This window comes from Vombatus ursinus, unplaced genomic scaffold, assembly GCF_900497805.2.
Source record: "Vombatus ursinus unplaced genomic scaffold, bare-nosed wombat genome assembly UNPS02014821.1, whole genome shotgun sequence".
NCBI classification, from domain to species: Eukaryota; Metazoa; Chordata; class Mammalia; order Diprotodontia; family Vombatidae; genus Vombatus; species Vombatus ursinus.
In genome coordinates, this window is record NW_020954599.1 from 21,931,925 (window position 1) to 21,955,372 (window position 23,448).

Consider the following 23,448-nt stretch of genomic DNA (forward strand, 5'->3'; position numbering starts at 1 on the left):
AGTCAGAATATTTATGTGTTTGTTTATTCCTCAGCCTTCTTGCTACGTTTGACTCTATTGACCACATTCTCCTCCTGGATACTCTCTCCTCTCTTGTTTTTGTTTTTTTTTAATGACATTACTCTATTACTGTTCTCTTTCTACCAGTCTGCCCACATCTCAATCTCCTGTCCTGGATCAGTCACTCAGTTGGTCAACAAATGTTTCCTAAACATTTATTACGTGGTAGGCACCATGTTAATTGCTGGGGATAAAAAGAAAGGCAAAAATATGATCCTTGCTTTCAAAGAGTTCACAGTGTAATGGGGAAAACAATATGCAAATAACCATGTGTATATTATACACATATATGTATATGTAGAGGTAAATATTTACATATATATAGATATACACATATATGTACAGAGACATGCATACACACAGACACACATGTTATCCAATTAAAGATATCTAAGAGGCATCCATTGAGGAGGTGAAACTGGAACTCAGGAGAGAGATTAGAGGTGAATATATAAATTTGAGATCTTATGCATAGGGTTAATTGAACTCAATGGGAGCTAATAAAAGAGAAGAGAAATGGCCTAGAATAAAGCTTTGGGTAAAATGGCTAATAGGAATGACATTAATGAATATCCAACAAAGTGCCCTGAGAAGGAATAGTTGGACAGGTAGGAGATCAATCAAGAGAAAAGTGTAAAACAAAATGAAACAAAACAACACTAGTGAGAAGAGCACATGCAGAAGAGGGTGATCAACAGTGCAAAAGGTTGCAGAGTTTCTTTTCACTCTGCAATCCCCAAACTGGTGACTTCATCAGTTATCACGAGTTCAATTATCATCCCTTTGTAGATAATGTATATATTGCTAATCCTACTATCTTTCTTGAGCTCCAGACCCACATCGCCAATTGCTTTTTGGACATCTTGAAACAGATGTCTCATAGGCATCTCGCAATCAACTTTTTTGACACCTTTCCAGTGTTACTGCACCTTACTCCCTTCTATGTACAACAATTCAGGCCTCTTGTCTTTCCTACTGTTCCTCAGATATGATGCCTCATCTCTCATATCTATATCTGGCCTGTCTCCCAGGCCTGTAAAATGTTTCTTCCTTATCTGTACCTCTTGGCATCTCTGGTTTGCTTCTTATAATCAACTGAAGTGTCATTTTTTGTATGAGGCTTTTTCTCATCCTAACCCAATTGCTAGTGTCCCCTTTTTGTTTACCTTATCCATCTTTTCTATATAAGTGTATATTGTTTTCCTCATTAGAATGTAAACTCAATGATGAAAACTGTTTGCCTTTTATATTTTATGTCCAGTTCCTGGCAAATAGGAGGTACCCAATAGGTGTTTCATGACTGATTGGTTGTAAAACCAGGTCACCACATGAGACATTTAAATGTCTATGGATTATCACAAATTCCACACAGGAAAAAAAAAGTCTTTAATTCTTTTAATTCAAATCCTTCTGTAGTGAAAATCTAAAATGAGAAATGTATGAAGTATATCCCACTGTGAAAGTTGCTTTTCGGGGTGGGGAGCAGAGGAGGAGATACAGTGACTTGACCACATCAGAAAGGTTTACTGGGTTTCTGGAATGCAGTCACATCCTTGCTAAGCTTCTGAGTGTCAGCTGGGTAGAAATCACTTTTTGAAGGCAACTGAAATCCACACTGGCCCATATGGTCATGATGACAGCACACTCCAGATCATCTGTAGCACTCTGCTCTGACCTTTCCAATGGCACTGACCCAAGTCATAGTTTTCAGACTCCCTGTAGCCCCTGTCTAGAGTGCTGACACAACTATTTGTGAAGTCTAGACCAAAAATATGATTTTTTTTAAAAAGAAAGAAGCTTCAAAACTAAAATTTGTGGTATTGCACAATTCAAAGCTTACTATATTGCATCTCATTTCAAAATATGCTCTCCTATTTTGCATTTGCTATATGTACAAATTTGTATAGGTACAAAATAAATGTGTTTAATTTACATAGTGCTATAGTGCTTTATGGGTACAGCAGATAGATTGTTGGACCTACAGTTAGGAAGACTCATCTTCCCAAGTTCAAATCTGGCATCAGGCACTTACTAGCTGTGTGACCCTGGGTAAGTCACTTAACCCTGTCGTCTTCAGTTTCCTCATCTTTAAAATAAACTGCAGTAGGAAACGGCAAGCCACTCTAGTATCTTTGCCAAGAAAACCCCAAAAAGGGTCACGAAGAATTGGAAATTCCTGAAACGACTCAACAACAAATAGTGCTTTACAAAATACAGTAGAGGAATGACTGCGAAATAATTGATTTGCTATGATGATGATAATGATAAATTACTTGTTTGGTGACTTGATTATAACTATTCTCTGGATTGTAATTTATTTTCTCACTGACAAAATCACTTGGAAAGATGAGATGATGTCTTGGAGATCATAAGTATGACAGTATTATATCATGAAAAAAAAAGTACTGGCCCTGGAGTCAGAAAGCATGAATTCAAATCCCACCTCTGACATGTGTGACCACAGTTTTCTTATTTGTAAAATGATGGATTGGCAATAAATGGTTTCTTAGGTCACTTTCATTTCGAGACTTGTGGTCCTAAGTATCTTACAAACTGTAAAGCACTATACAAATGTAAGGGCTTATGGAGTTATAGGCTGTGGGGAGATTTGGAGTAAGAAGATCTAGATTTGGTCTTGGAGCTGCTATTTATTAGCTGTGTGACCCTGAGTGAGTCACCTAACCTCTGAGATTCATTTGTCCATTTATTAAATGGAGATAATAATACCTGTGGTACACATGACTCAGGGACATTGTAAAGATCAAAATGAGATAGTCTATGTGAAAACAATTCATGCTATGATGCCTGATATTATATAAAGAGTAGAGTTTACTTTTTACTTTTTTATATACCAATGAAGAAGAACAAGACTGACTCTATCATGGAGCAACCTTAACAATCAGAACTAATATAGGGCAGGTAGGTGTCGCAGTGGATTGAGCTCTGGCCTTGGAGTCAGGAGGTCCTGAGTTCAAATCCAGTCTCAGACACATGACACTTACTAGCTGTGTGACCCTGGGCAAGTCACTTAACCCCAATTGCCTAAGCAAGAAAAAAAAAAAGAACTAATATGAAAAATGTGTTCTTGTGAAGTCACAAAGATGTTTAGCAGGACTAATTATTTTAGAATGTAAAAGCACAGATATCACATTTTTATAATATAAACATCAAAAGTGCAAAATATTATAACATTCTTAACATTTTCCACTTTTACCAAGCCATTCCTTCTTTAAACTTATAAAAATATAAATCTGTACCTTATAGAACTGCGAACAGAATTATAGCAATTTGACTCAGTTTTTCTTTGTTTTAAACAAGTAACATCTTTTGGGCTTATGCAATATACTTGGTCTGATTAGTATTTTTTTTTTTACAACCAGGTTGATTATTGTAATTATTTTTAAGAAACTGATGTGGGGAAAACCTCAAGATTTATTCATCTAAAGTAAATATTGATCAAAGTAAAGTCAATTGATTCACTTTAACTGCCAAAAGTAAAAATTGTTTTCACAAAAACCAATTCTTATGAAGGAGAAAGGCTGTAATCCCACAAGAGGGAAAAAGCAATAATGTAATCTTTTATTAATTTCTTGCCAGAAATATATCAAATGCTGTAAAAGACTTGATATTTTGCTTGTGTGTCTCTCCCCTCAGGTTTTATTTTTTTACTTAGACTCAAAAAAGGAAACATTTCTAATTTCATTCTTATATCTGTTACTATTAACTTTACTTTCCTCTTGCTTCCTTAAATATGAAGAAATATATCAGTCCAACTCTAAGTGCAACGAAGCATTTAGAACTAAACAAATACAACAATACTGTTAGGAGAATCATGTTTAGGAATATTTTAATGCTATTACCTTATGGTACATAGCATTTGAAGGATGAAAGCACAGAGAAGCTTTACTGGAAAATAACAATGATAAAACAATAATGGATACAAGGAGCTGTGAGATAGGGAACCAATCATTGCTCAGGGTACAGGCCATTAACTTACTTCATACCAATAAGCATTGTGAGTCAGAAAGCTTACGTGTTGTAGGATCAGATCATCTTGCAAAGGTTTAAGGAAGTTACTTTAACAGAACTGTCTATTCATGTCCACATAATGTCACAAAGTTCACACAGGAAATAGTAATAGTCTAGTAATGTTTACAATGTAAACCAAATGTCTGTAGTGAAAATTCCAAACAATGGGCAAACTGTATGGAGAGCTGAGATGATGAATCCTGCTTTAGAAATTCACATCAAAAGGAAAAGGACCTATTATGTACAAAAATATTTACAACAAATTTTTTTGCGGTGGCAAAGAATTAGAAATTGAAAGAGTGTCCATCAAATGGGAAATGGATGAGCAAGTTGTGGTATATGATTGTGATTGAATACTATTGTGCTGTAAGAAATGATGAGCAGGATAGTTTCAGGAAAAAAAAAACTTGGTAAAATTTATATGAACTGATGCAAAGTAAAGTGAACACAGCCAGGAGATCATTGTACACAGTAACAACAATACTGTAATGGTGATCAATATTATAAAGACTTAGCTACTGATCCAAGAAAATACCAAAGGACCAATGATGAAAAATGCTATCTATATCCAGAGAGAGGACAGATAAACTCTGAGTGCAGATTGAACTATACTTTTTCACTTTCATTATATTTCTTGCTTTTTTTCCCCAGCATGGCTAATATGGAAATATGTTTTGCATGACTTCATAATTAATATCATATTGCTTGCATTTACAATGAATGGGGGGAGGGAGAGAATTTAAAACTTAAAATTTTAAAAAAGGATGTTAAAAGCTTTACAAATACTGAAAAATGAAGTCATTACTCTTAGTTTTCTTACAAATGAAACTAAAATCTATTTTTAAAAGTGTTCATGGGGACAAAGCCAAGATGGCAGAATTAAAACAGGGACTTATTTGAGCTCTCCCCCAAACCCTTCCAAATACCATTAAAAAATGACTCTAAACAAATCATAGAATAGCAGAACCCACAAAAAGACATAGTTAAACAAATATTCAGTTCAAGACAACCTGGAAGGTCAACAGGAAAGGTCTGTGGCACCAGGCTGAGAGAGGAGCTCAGACCAGCACAAGTTGCACCAGCACAGACCAGGCCCCAGCACACCTGGAACAGGCCTTAGGGTACTGAATCACTAGCAGCTGTGGCAGTTTCTAGACTTCTCAACCCATAAATAGCCAAAGACAACTTAGAAAATCAATAGGAAAGGTGGATTGGACCTGGGGGAGAGAGGAGCACAGCCCTGTAATGGTGGCAATGGCAGTAGCTGCAGCTGCTTCTGGAGCTTACAGTTCATAGACTGTAAGGGGATCAAACATCTGACTAGAAGGAAATTACTGGGGTCTTTTTGCTGGCACTGAGGCAAGATTCTGTTGCTTTGCCCATACTTGGATCTGGGTCATGGTCCTGCGTGGTAGTCCTGGGGCAAGGAGGAGTACTGGCATAGCAGAGCTTGTAGAGAGGGAACAATGGAGAGGGAACCCTCTTCACAGTTCCAAGGTGGAAAAGAGTGCTTGTGGTCACTCACAGACCAGAACACAGGCCAGAAGAAGAGTAAACTCTTCTCCTTAGATCATACCACCTTTGAAGAACTGAAAACTCACAGTTCCCTTGAAGTATCTCTGAAAACAGCTGTATAAAACCCCTGAAGCCTGAGACAGTATGCCTTCCACACTGGAAGCAGAACCCTACCTTAACAAAGAGTTAAAAAGTCAAGTAATAGGCTGGGAAAGTGAGCAAACAATAGAAAAAAAAAACCTCAGACTATAGAAACTTACTTTGGTGATAAGGAAGATCAAAACATACACTCAGAAGACAACAAAGTCAAAGCTCCTATATCCAGAACTCCAAGAAAAATATGAATTGGTTTTAGGCCATGCAAGAACTCAAAAAAGAATTTTGAAAATCAAGTAAGAGAAGTAGGGGAAAAAGTGGGAAGTGAAATGAGAGTGATGCAAGAAAATCATGAAAAATGAGTCAATAACTTGGTAAAGGAGATCCAAAAATTACTGAAGAAAATAACACCTTAAAAAATAGACTAGACCAAATGGTGAAAAAGGTCCACAAAACCAATGAGAAGAATGCCTTAAAAAGTAGAATGGGCCAAATGGAAAAGGAGGTCCAAAAGCTCACTGAAGAAAATCCTTAAAAATTAGAATGGAGCAAAAGGAAGGTAATGATTTTATGAGAAATCAAGAAACAATAAAACAAAACCAAAAGAATGAAAAAAAAATAAATAGAAGACAATGTGAAGTATCTCATTGGAAAAATAAGGAAAATAGATCCCGGATAAAAAATTTAAAAATTATTGGACTACCTGAAAGTCATGATCAAAAAAAGAGCCTAGACATCATCTTCCAAGAAATTATCAAGGAAAACTGCCCTGATATTCTAGAACCAGAGGATAAAATAGAAATGGAAAGAATCCACTGATCACCTCCTGAAAGAGATCCCAAAAGGAAAACTTCCAGGAATATTATAGCCAAATTCCAGAGTTCCCAGGTCAAGGAGAAAATATTGCAAGCACCCAGAAAGAAACAATTCAAGTATTGTGGAAACACAATCAGGATAACACAAGATTTAGCACCTTTTACATTAAGCAAGCAGAGGACTTAGAATATGATATTCTGGAGGTCAAAGGAGATAAGATTACAGTCAAGAATCACCTATCCAGCAAAACTAAGTGTAATCAATGAGGGGGAAAACTTTGACACTAAATGATGTAGAGGAATTTAATGCATTCTTGAGGGAAAAAAACAGAGCTAAATAGAAAATTTGACTTTCAAATACAAGACTCAAGAGAAGCGTGAAAAGGTAAACAGGAAAGAGAAATCATAAAGGATTTACTAAAGTTGAACTGTTCACATTCCTACATGGAAAGATGATATTTGTAATTCATGAGACATTTCTCATTATTAGGGTAGTTGGAGGGAATATATATATATATATATACACACATATATATATGTATGTATATATACATATATATATATGTATATATATATACACACACACACATATATATATGGGGGCACAGGGTGAGTTGAATATGAAGGGATGATATCTAAAATTAAAATTAAGGGGTGAGAGAGGAATGTACTGGGAGAAGGAGAAAGGGAGAGGTAGAATAGAGTAAATTATCTCACATAAAAGAGGCAAGAAAAAGCTCTTACAGTGGAGAGGAAGAGGGGGGAGGTGAGAGGGAAAAAGTGAACCTTGCTCCTATCAGAATTGTCTTAATGAGGGTATAACATACACACTCAGTTGGGTATAGAAATCTATCTTACCCTACAGGAAAGTAGGGGAGGAAGGGGATAAGAGAAAGGGGGTGTGTGATAGAAGGGAGGGCACATTGGGGGAGGGAGTAATCAAAAACAGTTTTGAGGAAGATCAGGGTAAAAGGAGAGAAAGAATAAATGGGTGAGTGGAACAGGATGGAGGGAAATAGAGTTACTCTTTCACAACCTAACTATTATGGAAATGTTTTGCATGACTATACATGTATAACCTATATTGAATTGCTTGTCTTGTAAATGAGGGTGGGTGGGGAGGGAGAGAGAGAATTTGGAACTCAAAGTTTTAAAAATAAATGTTAAAAATTGCTTTTACACGTAACTGGGAAATAAGATACATGGGCAATGGGGTATAGAAATCTATCTTACCCTACAGGAAAATAGAAGGTGAAAGGGATAAGAGGAGTGGTGATGATAGAAGGGTGGACAGACTGAGGCAAGTGGTAATCAGAATGCAAGGAGAGATGGGGACGCAATTTGGAAGTCAAAATCTTGTGGAATTGATTGTTGAAAACTAAAAATAAATAAATTTTAAAAATAAAGAAAATAAAAAGTGTTCATTTTGCCAGTTATGTGTAGAATAGATTGGGGTAGGCAAAGATTTGACACAGAGAGACCAATTAGGAGGTTATTGTTTTATCTTGTAGTGTAGGTGAAATGTGTAGTCTGTAATAGGGCGATGAGTATAAGAGTAGAGATGAGGGGATATATTTGAGCGATTTGGAGAAGTGGTAATTACAAGATTTGTATACTAATTTGATATAGTGGGTGAAGTGAGGAGCCAATAATGACAGAGAGTCTGTGAACCTAGGAATCTCACAGGATATGGGATGGTGATGTCCTCAACAGAAATAAGATCTGTCTTTATTTGGAGAATTGACTTTTTTTAAAATTAATATTTACCTGGTATCATTTACTCCTTACGAAGAAGCTAATGAAATAGTAACTGTGCTTAAAATAAATAGCCTAGGCTCACAGAAGCACAGAATTTGAGAGTAAAAAGGGACTGTCGTGTTCATCTAGTTAAAACTCCACCTAACAGGAAATCCTACTTTGACATGCTTGAAAACTAGCCCCTCAGTCTTTAATTCAAGACTTACAATTAGGAAGAAGTCCTCACCTCTTGAGACTTCCCCTCCCACTTTTGCATAACTCATTGTGATAAACATTTTCTTGACATCAAGCTTAAAATACGCCACTTTTCAGCTTCTACCCTTCACTCCTCATCTGTTCTTTGGGGCCAACCAGAACGTGTCCAATTTCTTTTCCCTGCGTTGACCCGTAAGACACTTAAATATGTTTATTCATGTGATAAGGCTCATAAGATTGGAATAAGGTAGCCTGGCTTTTAAAAGTACTTTTCAACAATTACATTTTTTATTCAAGGTTGGATATTTTTCTGTTCAGCATAAATGGTATTTGCTTTATTTTCACAGACACCAGAAAAACAATTCTATGAATAATTAAATAATTCTGATTCTCACCCTCACATATGAATTGCACAAAGATAAGCTACATCTGTTGATTTAATGTTCTGTGTTTTATTATGGGTCTGGTTGACTGCAATTCATATTTAATCTAAATGTGATCAAAGAAAATAAATATGGAAGGCTACCACTTGGGATAATTAAGTAGATGGGAATAATTTCACAATTTCCTATAGTGCAGTTGAAAGACAAATTATTAGTATATAAATTGTACATAAGCTAAGAGCATTTACTTACAATGTAAAAAAAAAAAACCTTCTTAAATTTGTAGCCTTTAACTCCAGTAAAGCGGTTCTTAATTTAAGGTGCATGAACTTAAAAAAAATAATAACTATAATTCAATATAGTTGGTTTTCTTTGTTATCCTATATATTTGTATTTGATGCATTTAAAAATCTTATTTTGAGGAGAGATCCAAAGATTTCTTTCACCAGACTGCCACAGGTATCCATTTTGTTGTTGTTCAGTCATTTTTCACTCATGTCTGACTCTTCATGACCCCATTTAGGGTTTTCTTGGCAAAGATACTACAGTGGTTTGCCATTTCCTTATCCATTTGACAGATGAGGAAACTGACACAAATAGCATTAAATGACTTGCCCGGAATCACATAACTAGTAAGTGTCTGATGCCAGATTTGAACTCAGGAAGAATAGTCTTCCTGACTCCAAGGACTGGCATTCTCTCCACTGTGTCTCACACACACACACACACACACACATACACACACATGTTTACAATTCTTGCTGTAGTAGCACAGAAAAAAGTGTAAAGGCTTCAGATATATATTACTCTTTCCCTTTGAGTAAAACTGTTATTTAGTGAGTAGGAAAGCATATAAAGTATAGGTTGCAGTCATTGTCGTACAGGATCTGAACCTTTGATTTGAAGGGATAACCCTCAAACCTGGAGACCAGGCATTTCTTGATGCTCTTATGATTTAGCAGCAGAAGTATGCTATATATACTTTGCCTAGAAAATGATAGCTAGATAACAAACTGTATTTACCTAACAAATTGTTAAGGTAGAGAGTTGTGAATACCCAGAAAATATGTACAAACCAAAAATGAATGAGATGACAAGAGTTCAATTTTGCTCGAAGTATACAGATAATTAAGGTCAAAGGAAGCAGGCTAGCCTTTTGAAGGTGAATTTGCAAGTATGTGACAAGGGAAGGGTGAGGAGAGATAGAAAGAGAGAGACAGAGAGACACAGAGAGACAGAGAATGAAAAGAGACAGAGAGAAAGAGCGAGGTCTGCTCTGATCCTCCCTTCATTTTGCATGAATAGATTTTGCCTTTCGTTCTAGAGTCAGATCTTCTTAGCTCTAAACTATTATTTCCTTAAGAGAGTATTTCAGAAAGGCATTTTCTTAAAAGAATTCCTAGTTTCAAGATTCTAATAAGCTCTCATGGCCTGTGAAGATATGACAGCTTACATCTTTGTAGGTAAAATAGCATTTTATATATATACATATATATGTATATATTTGATTTATTTAAAAGCCCAAATAATAATTTCACCATTGTTATTTTAAATGGATTTAAGATTTTCAAAGGAGAAAAATAAAGGCATCAGGGAAAGGGCAATATAATATTCTTCAGTCTTGTAATAAACTACATTGAACATTTTATATTAAAAGTCTCTTTGGGAAAATAAGCTGCAAATATGGCAATTAAAGACTACCTTTGCATGTGTTATTTATAATGAGTTCATAAATTATATGCAAGCATGGAAAACTCTTTGAAATGTTTCCACTAAGTTAACATGATAAAATAACAATGTGAGCTTATAAATGAAGCACAGAGCTCTGAACCCAGATGCATTGTTGACCACAAATTGTAAGAAATCCCTCTATATAATCACTGATGGTCTTGCCCTATTTTAGAAAATGTTATGAGTCACTTGATACTATCCACATACACAGTATTCCTTTACAGCAGCTCCAGAAATTAGATTGCTAATGTTCAGATCAAAGGAGTTACATTCTAGAGGCTAAGTGGATGTGGTAGTAGGGAGGAGTAGAGGGGTGGAGCGTCATTCAATTGGAATAGGGTGGGGGAGAGAGAGAGAGACAGACAGACAGACAGAGACAGAGAAAGAGAAACACAGAGAGAGAGAGAGAATTTTGAGAATTCTTAGAGTGATTGTGGCTGAAAAGACTTATTCATTTGAATGTCGGCTGGTAAAAAGTACACATGACATGTGAGAGGAGTAACTATATGCACAAATGCAGGATAGACTATATGACCTTCTGGGCCCATTCAATTTCTTTGAGTCTACAAATCCTTACCTCATTACCAACTCTTTTCTCAAGATAAATTTACAAGAATATCTATCACCTCTGATACCTTAAAGACACTATCTTCTTTTTACATTTCTTTTCACTTTGAACATGCCCAGGAAGACAAGTTATACAACTGTGCACAGAATAGTGGCCATGGTTTTTCTGACTCAGTAAAAGAATCATTACCACTCTGCCCTTCTAGGCCTCAATGTTAAGAGCTTCTCTGCCAAAGCAGACAATCCTCCAGTGGCTTCAGAGCCAAGATTGCCTTGTTTTAAGGAGAACAGGCCCTCCCCATTAAAATTCTAGCCATTCTATTTCTGCTTATGGAGTGTTATGTTTAAAGTCCTATGACCTATTTGTAGCTGCCTGAGAGCACAAAGTTCCTTCTTACCTGTGTGGTAAAACTTCCCTGAAAATCCAAGGTTGAAGGTAAAATTTGCAACCTGAGTGCGCAGTAAATTTTGAGTCTCTAGTAATGCCTGAAATAAATAAGAAATTAACATGGGTTTAGAAAAATAAATATGAAGTTTTGGAATGCCTCTACTTCAAATGTGTGTGCTTGAGTGAAACAAATTAATATGGGCATTAATATTCTCCGAACTTGATGGAAATTGGGTGTGTCATTCTAGGCATACTATGAGCACCTAAGAGACATTATTTCCCCAAAGCACAGCACTACATACATTTATTTTCATTACGGGCTTGAGACATTCCTTGGATTTCAGTCCCTGGAACTCCCATTCTTATAAATAGAAACTTTTCATGGTGATGGATATAATCCAAAACCAATGATATGGAGAAGTTGGAAGACACTTTTAGATACTTTCTTATGGATCTGGATGTGAAATAATCTGGGATATAAGATTACAGAAACACTTTTTCTCCCATTCACCCCCTCCCTCAAACCAAACTATTGCATTTAAGCCAGGTAGCTTCCAATTGATCATGTCTAATTAAAACAAACAAACAAACAAATATATAACTTAAAGAACACTTGTCCATCTAGAGGTATGGGCTTGGATGAAGGGAACATGTTAAAATAACGTTCTTGAATCTACTTACCTGTAGAAATACTTTCTATGAATTCTATACAATTTCAAAATTATTTTGATATACTTATAATCCTATGAAGTCTTTGAAGTTATCAAAATTATTTTTCCTCAATTTCTTATTTACTGGAAAGACCAAAATAGATTTACATCAGTCTTTTCATTTGTTGTCTGCTTCAGAAAAGGCACTGAAGCAGGCTTCCTCACCATTTCTTCCTTTGATGTCTATTCAATGTCTACAGCATAATTTTATCTCTTAAATACACTTAATTGGGGCAGCTAGGTGGTGCAGTGGACAGAGCACCAGCCCTGGAGTCAGGAGGACCTGAGTTCAAATCCAGCCTCAGACACATAACACTTACTAGCTGTGTGACCCTGGGCAAGTCACTTAACGCCATTGCCTAGTCAAAAAAAAAAAAGGGCAGAAATTTTAGGGGCAGCTAGGTGGCTCAGTGGATAGAGCACTGGCCCTGAAGTCAGGAGGACCTGAGTTCAAATCTGGCCTCAGACCAAACACTTGACCCTAACTAGCTATGTGACTCTGGGCAAATCACTTAACCCCAATTGCCTTAAAAAAAAAAAAGAAAGGAAAAAAAACCTGATTTTGGGGGCAGTTAGGTGGGGCAGTGGATAGAGCTCTGGCCTTGGAGTCAGGAGGACCTGAGTTCAAATCTGGCCTCAGACACGTGACACTTACTAGCTGTGTGACCCTGGGTAAGCCACTTAACTCCGATTACTCATAAAAAAAAAATCCACTTAATCTTTGGTTTCTTTGCCAGATCTATCTACTCAAAATAGAATTTTTTTTTTTTTGCTATGTATGGAGGATAAGTAGTGTACTTTACTGATAAGAGCACGGGACCAACATTCAGGGATCCTAGCTTCCAATCATCATCACCTGCTAAACATTCAGATAAAGCTGGATGTCAGTTCTCTGTTTTGAAGATAAGGGACATATACATTTGGAAATTAAGGTAATTTTAAAATAAAAGTTAGTAATACAGATAAAATTGCATGTGTTATATGTGTATACAAACATACACATATACATACACATACATACATACATATATATATATATACATAATATACATTTATACTACCTCATGAACTCATGGCCCATACAGGAGTCATTCATAATTTTCTGGGTCATAATCAGACTGGTAATTTGCAGGGAAAGATTATTGGAGGATGCCTCACCCCTACCTGGTCATAGTCCCATAGCTGACTATATGCATTTTTATGTTCCTGGCGGCTTTGTGTGTGTCCAAATTAGTGCAAAATTCCTGTGTGTACATCTGCATTTGTTTGTTTGATTAAAAAATGTTCATATACTGTCCAAAAGAATCAAGATGATAGGACCAATAAGAGAAAATCCACTGAAGGGATAAAATATTGTCAAACCTAATTTTAATTATTATATAATTCTATGATGAAGATGAAAGTGGGGCCATTATACTTACATTATTTAAAATATATCTATTTGAAATTTAAAAACATACCTATTCTCAACTAGGATAAATTATAAAGGACTTTTACAGTGAAGTTTATTGGGCTGGCATGAGATTGGTCTGGTTGGTAAATATCAGGAATAATACTACTACAAGTAGAATTAGGTAAAATGAAAAACCTAATGCGTAACAAGAAATTAAATCCAATTAGTTGTCATTCACTCTCATATTTCCAAATGGATCTGTAATTTCATTTCCTTTGATGATACAGATTTTAAACTACCTACATCTGTCCATCCCGGACAACTTGATTGTGTGCAATTCTCTAGACTATTAAGTAGGTGGCCGAGAGGCCCCATGTGGCCCTCTAGGTTCTCAAGTGCGCCCCTTTGATGAAGTTTGTATTCAGTCAAAGCTTGAAGACCTAGAGGACCACATGGAGCCTCGAGGCCATAGGTTTCCATCCCCTGATACATAGACTCTATCCAATTCAGTATTGAGAAAACCTGAGTTTGAACAGTGCCTCAGACACTGTCTGTGTCATTTAACCTTTCTTTGCCTTAGTTCCTCGTCTATAAAATTGGGATAATATAGTATGTCCATAGGATATTCCCCGAAATTATCACTGGAGCATGCAAACTGTCTATTACTTATCCCTTTCTCTTGCTTCCTTACCAGGCAATATTCCTTTTCCATAATATATTCCCCAGATGACATCCTTTTCTCTAGTTCTTATTAATATTTCCCTATTTATTGTGTTATGGCCTGCCCACACTTATCATATGCTTCTCCCTATGAGAAGCAATCATTTTTAACACTTTAGAGAATGTTGTGTTGAGTGACTTGAAACTGTATAACACTGATAAACTATTTGTATTAAGTAGATGCACCTTTGTTTCTGCTAGAAATTGCTGGTCATTAGTGGAACTTCGCATTTTTTTAAAAGGGAATCTAAGCATGCTATCCTCTTCCTGTTTAACTTTTAGATCTCTAATCATCCATTTATGTTATTTGTTTATGATTTGTATCTATGCATTTAAATCTATCTATATCTACATAATGAGCTATAGTTATTCCTTCTATAAGCACATATGGGAATGTAATGTTAGTATCTAACTATCTAATAATTTTACTGACCTTGATTGTGAGAAAAAAAAAAAGCTTTGTGGAAAAAATATTTGCAGATTATTCCCACCAATCTTCTATTTTCTGACCTTCTTCCATTTTCATATTTAAATGACCTTGGGTTTCTCACCAAGCTTTGTTTAAATTGTTTTTACCTCCTCTTGCTTCTTTCTTTTAGAGGGTGATACTATGTCTGATCTTGTATTCATATTTGTAAGCTTCTTTAAATCAACTTATAGTCTACACTAATGTGGCTCTTGGTAAATAAGTCATTTTGTTGATGCTGTTGCCTAAGGTGTTCTATGGGGTCTTTTGATTTCTTTGTAATAGAAATTAGTTTACATATGTTCAGTTTCTGTATGGAATTATTTTACCCTGTAACTATGTCCTTTCTTCTATCCATATTCCATTTTTCATCATCAATAACTTGTCTGAAGACGCCAGGATTGGGTTGTTTCAATGGAATGACATGCCATAGAATTCATCATCTTGGTCAGCCAAGATATGTTTTAGCTATGTGAGTCCTCCAAATGCCTACTCATTTTACCACCACAACCATATTGAATCTTTCCTACGATAGAGTTTATACCCCATTGCGATAGGCTTTGACAAGCCAGGGTCACCTCCGCAGCAGGAGAAAGCAATTGAGCAAGTGTTCTTTACCTGGTTTGTTTATCATGGACACCTTTAGAAGTTTATTGAAAACTATGAACCACTTCTCAGAATTACATTAAATTTCATTAAATTTAATTACATTAAATAAATCACATATGATTACCAAATATTTTGCTAAATATCAAATTATTTTTTAAATTATAAACCCTGAATTAGGAACTCCTACATTACAGCAAATCTTTGTGGAGGTTGCCCTTCTTTCTACTCTGAAAACTATTTCAATGTTTGAAATAATCAATACATTAAAATATCACCAAATGAAAAAAATTCTTATCAATCAAACAATATATATATCTCCTGTTCTGATCCAATTTTTCCTATTCACATTTCAAAACAAGAATTTGTTACAACTAGGTATCATTAATCATGGCTCATTTTGTCCAAAAATTATCACCCTTAGACAAACTCTTATGAAAACAAAACAAAACAAAATCTAAAACAGCGCTGAACTTGGCTTAGCTTGTCTTCAGAAAGAAGAAAGTTGTCAGACTGAATCTGAAAGCTTTTGAGCGTGGTTAAATTGCTAGGATTTTTCTTCTGCTAGCATTGTCTTTGAGATGTCAGGATCACCTGCATTCCAAGAGATAAGAAGATAAGTCTTCTTTTGGAAACACTAAATTAAGAACTTGTTAGACCCTTTCCTTTAAAAGAAAAGAATTGAATTCTATATCTGTAATTTCTGAAAAGCACATATTATGAAATGATTATACTTTATGAAATGTTATATGTTTTGAAATGAATACGAAAAGTTGTGTTCTATAAGATCAACATAACTCTTCAGATGTGTGTGAAAAAAATTTCTGCTTTCAAAAAAGTTGAAAGAGGATGTTTCAGTCTCTGGGTAATAAGAAAGGTGAAAGGAGGAAGGAAAAATGAATATAGAGGGGAGTGAAGGCAATAATGATAGCTAATAATTGTAGAGTAATTCAAAGTTTACAAAACATTCTATGTATTTTATCATATTTCATTTTTATACCAACCTTATGAGATAGTTATTAGGTACCACAGTCATTGTCATTTTTTGATATTCAGAATGAAGCTATGGAAAGTCAACTTTCAAAAGTTTAAGTGATTTTCCTATGGCCACACAAATGGTAAGTTTCTCTGATGAATTTTGAAACTGGCATCTCTCCTGAAGTCAGATCTAGAATCCTTTCCACTACAGCACATTTTCTTAAGAAGAGTAAGTTAGTCAGAAAATATATTTTGAGGGAAAAATTACTAGGATAATGAAGTTAGCAAGAGTATAGAATATTACATGTGTATATATGTATTTAACCATGGGAAGAAATAAAAATATGCTACAATAGCAGGGGGCACATCAAATAAGAAATTATGTGCAAAAGGTAATTAAACCAAGAGGGAAAAAAAGAATCAGCTATTTGTTTTGAAAACTGAGAACTGAACTACTTGAAAAATTAAATTTTTTAAATTGCATTAAGGCAAAAATCACATATGTACAAAGATCAGAAAATTAAATTTAATGAAAAAAGTCATTTTTAAAAAGAATTTGATGGGGGAATGGTTGTCTAAATACAGGCTAAACACACATACACACACAATTTGAAAATCTAGTTCCTCAAGACAATTATTCTATAAAACTTTATTAACTTGTACTTCATTAATTTGGAATTCATTAAAGATCAACATGCTCTTTGTTTAATAAGAAAATTAATAGAGTAAATAAGATTGCAGAAGGGAATGCGTAGCCTTTTATAGAGAACATATAGTTTTAAACTGTTTAATATAATCAATATACCACAACTGATAAAAAAAATCTTATTATTCATTGAAGCAAGATGGTATTATTTGCATAACAAAGCAACCCTTTATTAACCATTACAGATGGTTTTATTTATTTCATGTATTTTTATGTTTACATCAAAATAACATCATGTATTTCTTCAAAGATACCATGTGCTCAAGATTCTTCTCTATTGTAGGCTCATCATTTCCAAGCATTATCTCAAGTAGTGATGTTTTACAAATGCATACATACATATATACATACACATATACATATAGACACATATATGTATTTGTATACATGTTTATGTACACACACATATATGGTTTTGCTAGAACTTGCATTTAGATATATAATAACATTGTAAGTGTGTACATGAGTTTTCTTTCTGGAATTATGAAGTGCTTTTTTCTAAACATTTTAATTCTCCTAATAAGATTACAATAAGGTAGGCAAGAAAATGTAATCAATGTTATTTTTTTCTAGATGGAAAAATTCAGTGATGAAAAGGTTCAATGCCCAGATACAGAGCAAAAATTTTAGTGTACAAAGATGCAAGATGTATGTGTTTATTGTCTTTTGTTATTTCCTGTAAATGTTACACTAGAGTAAAACCGTCATGCTTTGATCCAACTTTTATTCAAAACAAACAAAATAAAAAACAAGGTAGGCCACACAGAGGTATATGATCATAGGATATAGAGATGCAGTTAATTTTAGAATTCATCTATGTGTGGGGCAGCTAGGTGGCACAGTGGAGAGAGCACTGGCCCTGGAGTCAGGAGGACCTGAGTTCAAATGTGACCTCAGACACATAATACTTATTAGCTGTGTGACTCTGGGCAAATCACTTAACCCCAACTCTTTCAGCAAAAAAAAAAAAAAAAATCATCTATGTTGGTGCTCACATCTTTTCTGATTAAAAAATTGAGTCCCACAAAGGTAAAAATGACTTGTCAGTTAAACAGCTTCCATATGGGCACAGCTAAAAAGTAAAAATAGTAATAATATTATGGGGTCAGTGAAATTTGTGGTTGGCATCAGAAGGTACCCTTCCCTATTCCATTTATTTCTTGGTGTCATGCCCTTTTTATTTCCCCAACATATGGCCTTTGAGTTTCCAGTCCTTTTTTCTCAGCCAGTTATGAAATTATCCAATATCATTTATACTTGACTACATCTCATTTAGACCAATGCATTCATTTTCCAAAGTATTATTTCCCTTTTAAACACTGTATTTCTAACTTCGGAATGAAAGGATAGCTCTCCCATTGAAAGATTTTTACACAATAGGAAAAAGATAAGGAATACTTTAATTTTGGAAGAATTGTCTTCCTTATCCATGAATCTATATTACGTGTAAGACTATTCCTGAAGGTGGAGGTACTAATTACCCTTGACATTTACATAATGTGTTAAGGTTTTCAAAACCATAACAATCCTCTCAGGTAGGAAAGGCAAACATTATAATTTCCTAAATTGTAAACTGGGTCTTTGAAAACTTTAGTCTTCTAAAAGTTCATGATTACAGGGTCAGTAACTGTATGAATTAAAATGTGAGCTGCTATGTTGTTGTTGTTACCCAGATACTTCGAGTTATTTTTTTGTTTTCTGGATGTGCTTCAGAAACAGAGTATGTCCATGTGCTTCCAGTGTTGGATGGAGGAGCGAGGATGCTCCACATACCCAGGGTGTGCTTTGGCCAGGGGAAAATAGTATACATTTCTCTTTTGCTATGGATTCTAACTAATTCTAGATAAAGAATCAACCCAAAATGTCTTATATATCCTTAGAAACTTGAACTGTCCAAAGGTGACTTCAAAATCTTCTACTCAACCAAAAGTACAAATGACAGGCAAGTTATCGTCTCAGTAATTTTATTAGTTGCATGACCTCTAAAGGTTCCCCAGTTTGATCTGTAGTTGCAGAGAAGTTCTATTCTCTCAGAATTGGTTTGATTCATGTTGGTGTCCTATGATGAGATGTTTTTATGAACAATTCCATTGTGTAGGAGGTATACAGTTACCTACCAGTCCTGCTCCAACTTATGTGCTTTAGTGAAAGCTGGAAGGATTTTCCTTTGGTATGGATTGTTTGTCTACTGAGTAAAACATTCCCAGCTGGATATTTCCTGCTAATCACGCTATTCTTCAAGTGACAATATTTATGCTTATTAATACACACACTCACGTCTATCTCATCCTAACGTTTTGACCCTTACTGCTATGTAGATTATTCCCAAGATCAAATCTCTAACATTTTTTTCTTACCCAGTCTTCAAACCTTTTTCTCCATCTCCCTATACATCTTTACTTGGATATCACATTGGCACCTCAAATTCAACACCTCTAAAGTCAAACTTGTCATATCTTTTCCAAGAGTCTTTTCCTCCTTCTGATTTCAAGATTTGTCAGTGACCTCACTCCCAATTTCTAAAATTTTAGTATTCTTTTTGACATTAGTATAAGTCCAATCTTTAGATAAGACCTTAATGTGATTTGTGGTTAAAAAAAAAAGAAAAGAAAAGAAAGAAAAAAAAAAGCTCATTTGCAAATAAACAACCTACCTGAGGTGACTAAATTGGGCCATCTCAAAGAAAAAAAATATTGTGATAATTTCTAAATGGATTGAAGAGACTTGCTGAGACATGAACTACTAGATCCTATGTTTAGTGTGGATTTTTTCATGTATATGTTAAGCAGGAATAGCTTTTTTAAAAATTTCATGAACTTTTAAAAAATTTCACTTAACTCATAGATAAAAACTGGCAGGTGTGTTCACTTACATTTGAGTTTTGAAGTATGCCTCATGAAATATTTTCGAGAATTAAATCTTAAAATTGTGAATCCATTTAAGAGTGTGCTTGAGCTAGTTTTAACTGGCATGGGAAAACCAAATATTAAATTTTCATTTTGAGCATTTACACTTCAGAAATTAGCAAATGTCATAAATTAGGGCTTGGTTTATTGTTTTGTTGATTGTTGACTTGAGACAGTAATGAAGAAAATGTTAATAATGCAGGTTTAGCTTTAAAGTGTATCAAACATGCATTTTTCCCCCAGAGAACTAATTATTTAACACTGAGCAGCACATCCGTTTATGTATTTTGTCTCTTTAACTATTATTTAATGCTTAATCTACATGCTTTAACTAAATGGCTTAACTATTATTTAATGCTAAATAGTTAATTAGTTAATAGTTAATAGTTAGTTAATGCTAAAACAGTCATCCTGTGATAAACCCAAAATCAAGAAACAAGGATAAAGTATGATTACTCATGTTCTACACGCACACACAGAAGTCATGAGATGGCCCACATTGTACTAAAAACTATGTCGTGGTGAAGAATTTTATAATGAATGGATATTTCCAAGAGGTAGATACATCGACTTTTAGCCTCTCTTCAGAATCTCAAGGAAATAACAATAAAAACACTCAGTTCTCCCCATCTCCTGTGGCCCCAGCTCCATTCTGAGGACCAATTACAATTCACATTCACAAGTAAATAGGGATTAGCATCATTTGATAAAACACCTACTTCCCTACCAACTCCTTCCTTATAGATGAGAGGGAAGCTAATGAGACATTCACATCACAGGAGAAGTGAACTCAAGAAATGCTGCTATGTTACTTCTGTAAATGGCTCCCATGTTTGCAAATTACTGGCTGACAAAAAGGAACACAGATTTTACTAGAAACATTCTGAACTCCTCTAGGTATCTTTATTTAAGTGTAAACAAGAAATAAAGAATTCTCTTTTGTTACCACCTTCAAGGAGATGCTAAAAAATAAAAAAAAAAGTGAGGCTCTGGGTTAGGGCATGGAAATGGAAGCCCTGAAGACTTTTAATGTCAACGTCAATGCCTCTCTTTTCTGGTAATTACCAAGAACCTTTCTTCTAATCAGAGGTACATGAAAATCATTAACTCCTCCAGGATACCAGAGTACCATTTAGTAAATTGGCTGAGTCTACATGAGGCAAATGTTTCCAAAACATTGTTTGGCTTCAAACGTTCTCTGCTCTGCATTTCTCTCAAAATTATAGAAGATTGTAAAGCTAGAAAAAGTCATTTTTAAACAAAGGTGAACAGAGGGTAGAAGTGCCTTTGTGTTCCCCAAAAAATATCTTCAGAGAATGACACTTTTTTTGGAGGTGAAAGACTCCTTTAAAGATCATCTAGAACCTTCTCAGTTTATTGATGAAGAAACTGAGGCTTTGAGAGGCTGTGACTTGCCCAAAGTCAAACAACCAGGAAGAGGAAGAGCCAGGACTTAAATATAGTCTTCTGGACTCCCAAACCTGGTGCTTTCTTCACCTGCACACAGTTTTAAATACATTTTAAATAAAGACACTGGAGATTTGGGCTGTATGTAGACCTGCGATTTCACTGATACAGGGAAGTCTCAGTGACAAGACTCACTCTCTTAATATAGCTTAGCCCCTTTTCCTGTCATCTGTAGGCTTAGTCATCTATCTGTTGTATTAATGGTCAAGTGACTCACCCAGGGTCACACAGTCTATATGTATCAAGATTGGGACTTGAATCTAGGTCTCTCTCTCTCTCTCTCTTTTTTTTTTTTTGCTGAGGTCAGCTCTCTATTCCCTTGAACTTTCATTCTCAAAAGAAAATTACCTTAACTGGTGGTGCAAACTTAAAATTTGGAAGAAATGAGTTCAAATGTGACCTCAGTTACTTATGAGCTGTGTGACCCTAAGCAAGTCATTTAACCTCCAACTGTCTCACTTTCTTTAACTGCACAATGGAGTTAGTAACAATAACTAAGTTGCAAGATTATTGTGAGGATCATATTTTAGCACAGTGCCTAGCACATAGTAGGTGCTGTATAAATGCTTATTCCTTTCTCCTTTCCTTCTCCTATGAAATGCATGCTAAATTTCTCAAAGTATTTTTTAAATAGAAAAAAAAATCATATGCATTACCAGTTTCTTTGTATAAATATTTTGATATAGTAATTCAATTAAGCACAGGCAGAATTTTTAGCTCTTTATTCCACTCATTTAGCATGTAAAATTATAATAAAGCTGCTAATTATGGTTTTACTGATTTATTTAATTTTATATAATGAAAAAGCTTCACAAACTATTTAGGAAAAGCAGCAATCTTTATACTACTGCTACAAATGAACTGTCATTAAAAAAAAAAGTTCTCAGGCATTTCTTGTTCAAGAGATGCATAATTGCCCCCAAATTTGGTTTTCATTTTATGAACCGACTCTCTACTTTGACATTGTATCCCCTCTTTTTTTCCTTGTACCATCGATGAGAAGTCATTTTTGGAATCTTGTTTTTACTTTTGACCCTACTTTACATCAATGTGTTGCCATTTTTTTGAGTTGTCTTGTCTTTATCCTTCATAATTGCTGCTTCTATTAGGAGAGACTGATATTTTCCTATAATGTCCTCGTTAATTACCACTGCATCCTTTCATTTGCATAATAAACTTTTTTGGGGCAATTTCTGTGGTAACATTTCATGGCTAATAGGAAGCAATTTGCTTTCCTTTATTAAGTACATTAAAACTTCATGCCCCAGACATCATTGACTGTAAACATTTGATTCTGCTCAAATTGAATGCACCAAGGCGTTTTGCTGTGCGGTATTAAGTTTATTTATGTGCTGTGTTCTGCATTGTTAGCTGCTAATGAGACTTCAGCTCTCATTGCTTGAAGGCCTGAACACTAACCTCATTTTAATGAGTTCATTATTTGCTGTCTTCTGAAAGGAAGACAACAAATTTTCCTTTTAATTAAAGGTCAAAACACCTCTGGCAAAGGAAAGTGTAGAGGTTATCAAACCCTGGAAAAACCTGAAAGAGGGGGAAGTTCATTTAGTTTTCCAGACTGAGCTGAGTTCCAGTAGGCTGAGGCAGGCAGGGCTTCTCAATAGCCTATATGGACTGGCCAATCTCGAAAGACCAGAGCTATAAATTTAGGCTAAGTGATAACAAACGCTAAAACATGGTGGCTGGAGTTCCCAAGATGTTGGAAGAAATGAGAGTCAGCCAAAGTAATTAAAGAGGCTTTCCTCATAACCCAAAGGGCCACAGGGATCAGTATTGCTGCTGCTGCAAGGTCCCTTGTTTGCATTTGGAATGATTTACGGTGTATACATGACAGATGCCAGATTAATTGAGCCAACAAAAACTAATCTCATATTTCTTATCAGAGAAAGTGAGACAAAGGCAACCACTATTTTTAAAGTTGGTTTTTAGTAAGGCAGTAAT

General features: G+C 35.0%; 1 protein-coding gene across 2 annotated transcripts in view; it reads right to left on the reverse strand.

The window, feature by feature from the left end:
- LOC114024535 (bifunctional heparan sulfate N-deacetylase/N-sulfotransferase 4) overlaps window positions 1–23,448 on the reverse strand; it is a 342,555-nt gene that overhangs the window by 215,281 nt on the left and 103,826 nt on the right. For both annotated transcript variants that reach the window (XM_027837569.1, XM_027837570.1), the window contains one exon: window positions 11,548–11,635. In XM_027837569.1, the coding sequence (XP_027693370.1) occupies window positions 11,548–11,635 (88 nt within the window). The remainder of the gene's footprint in view (window positions 1–11,547; window positions 11,636–23,448) is intronic.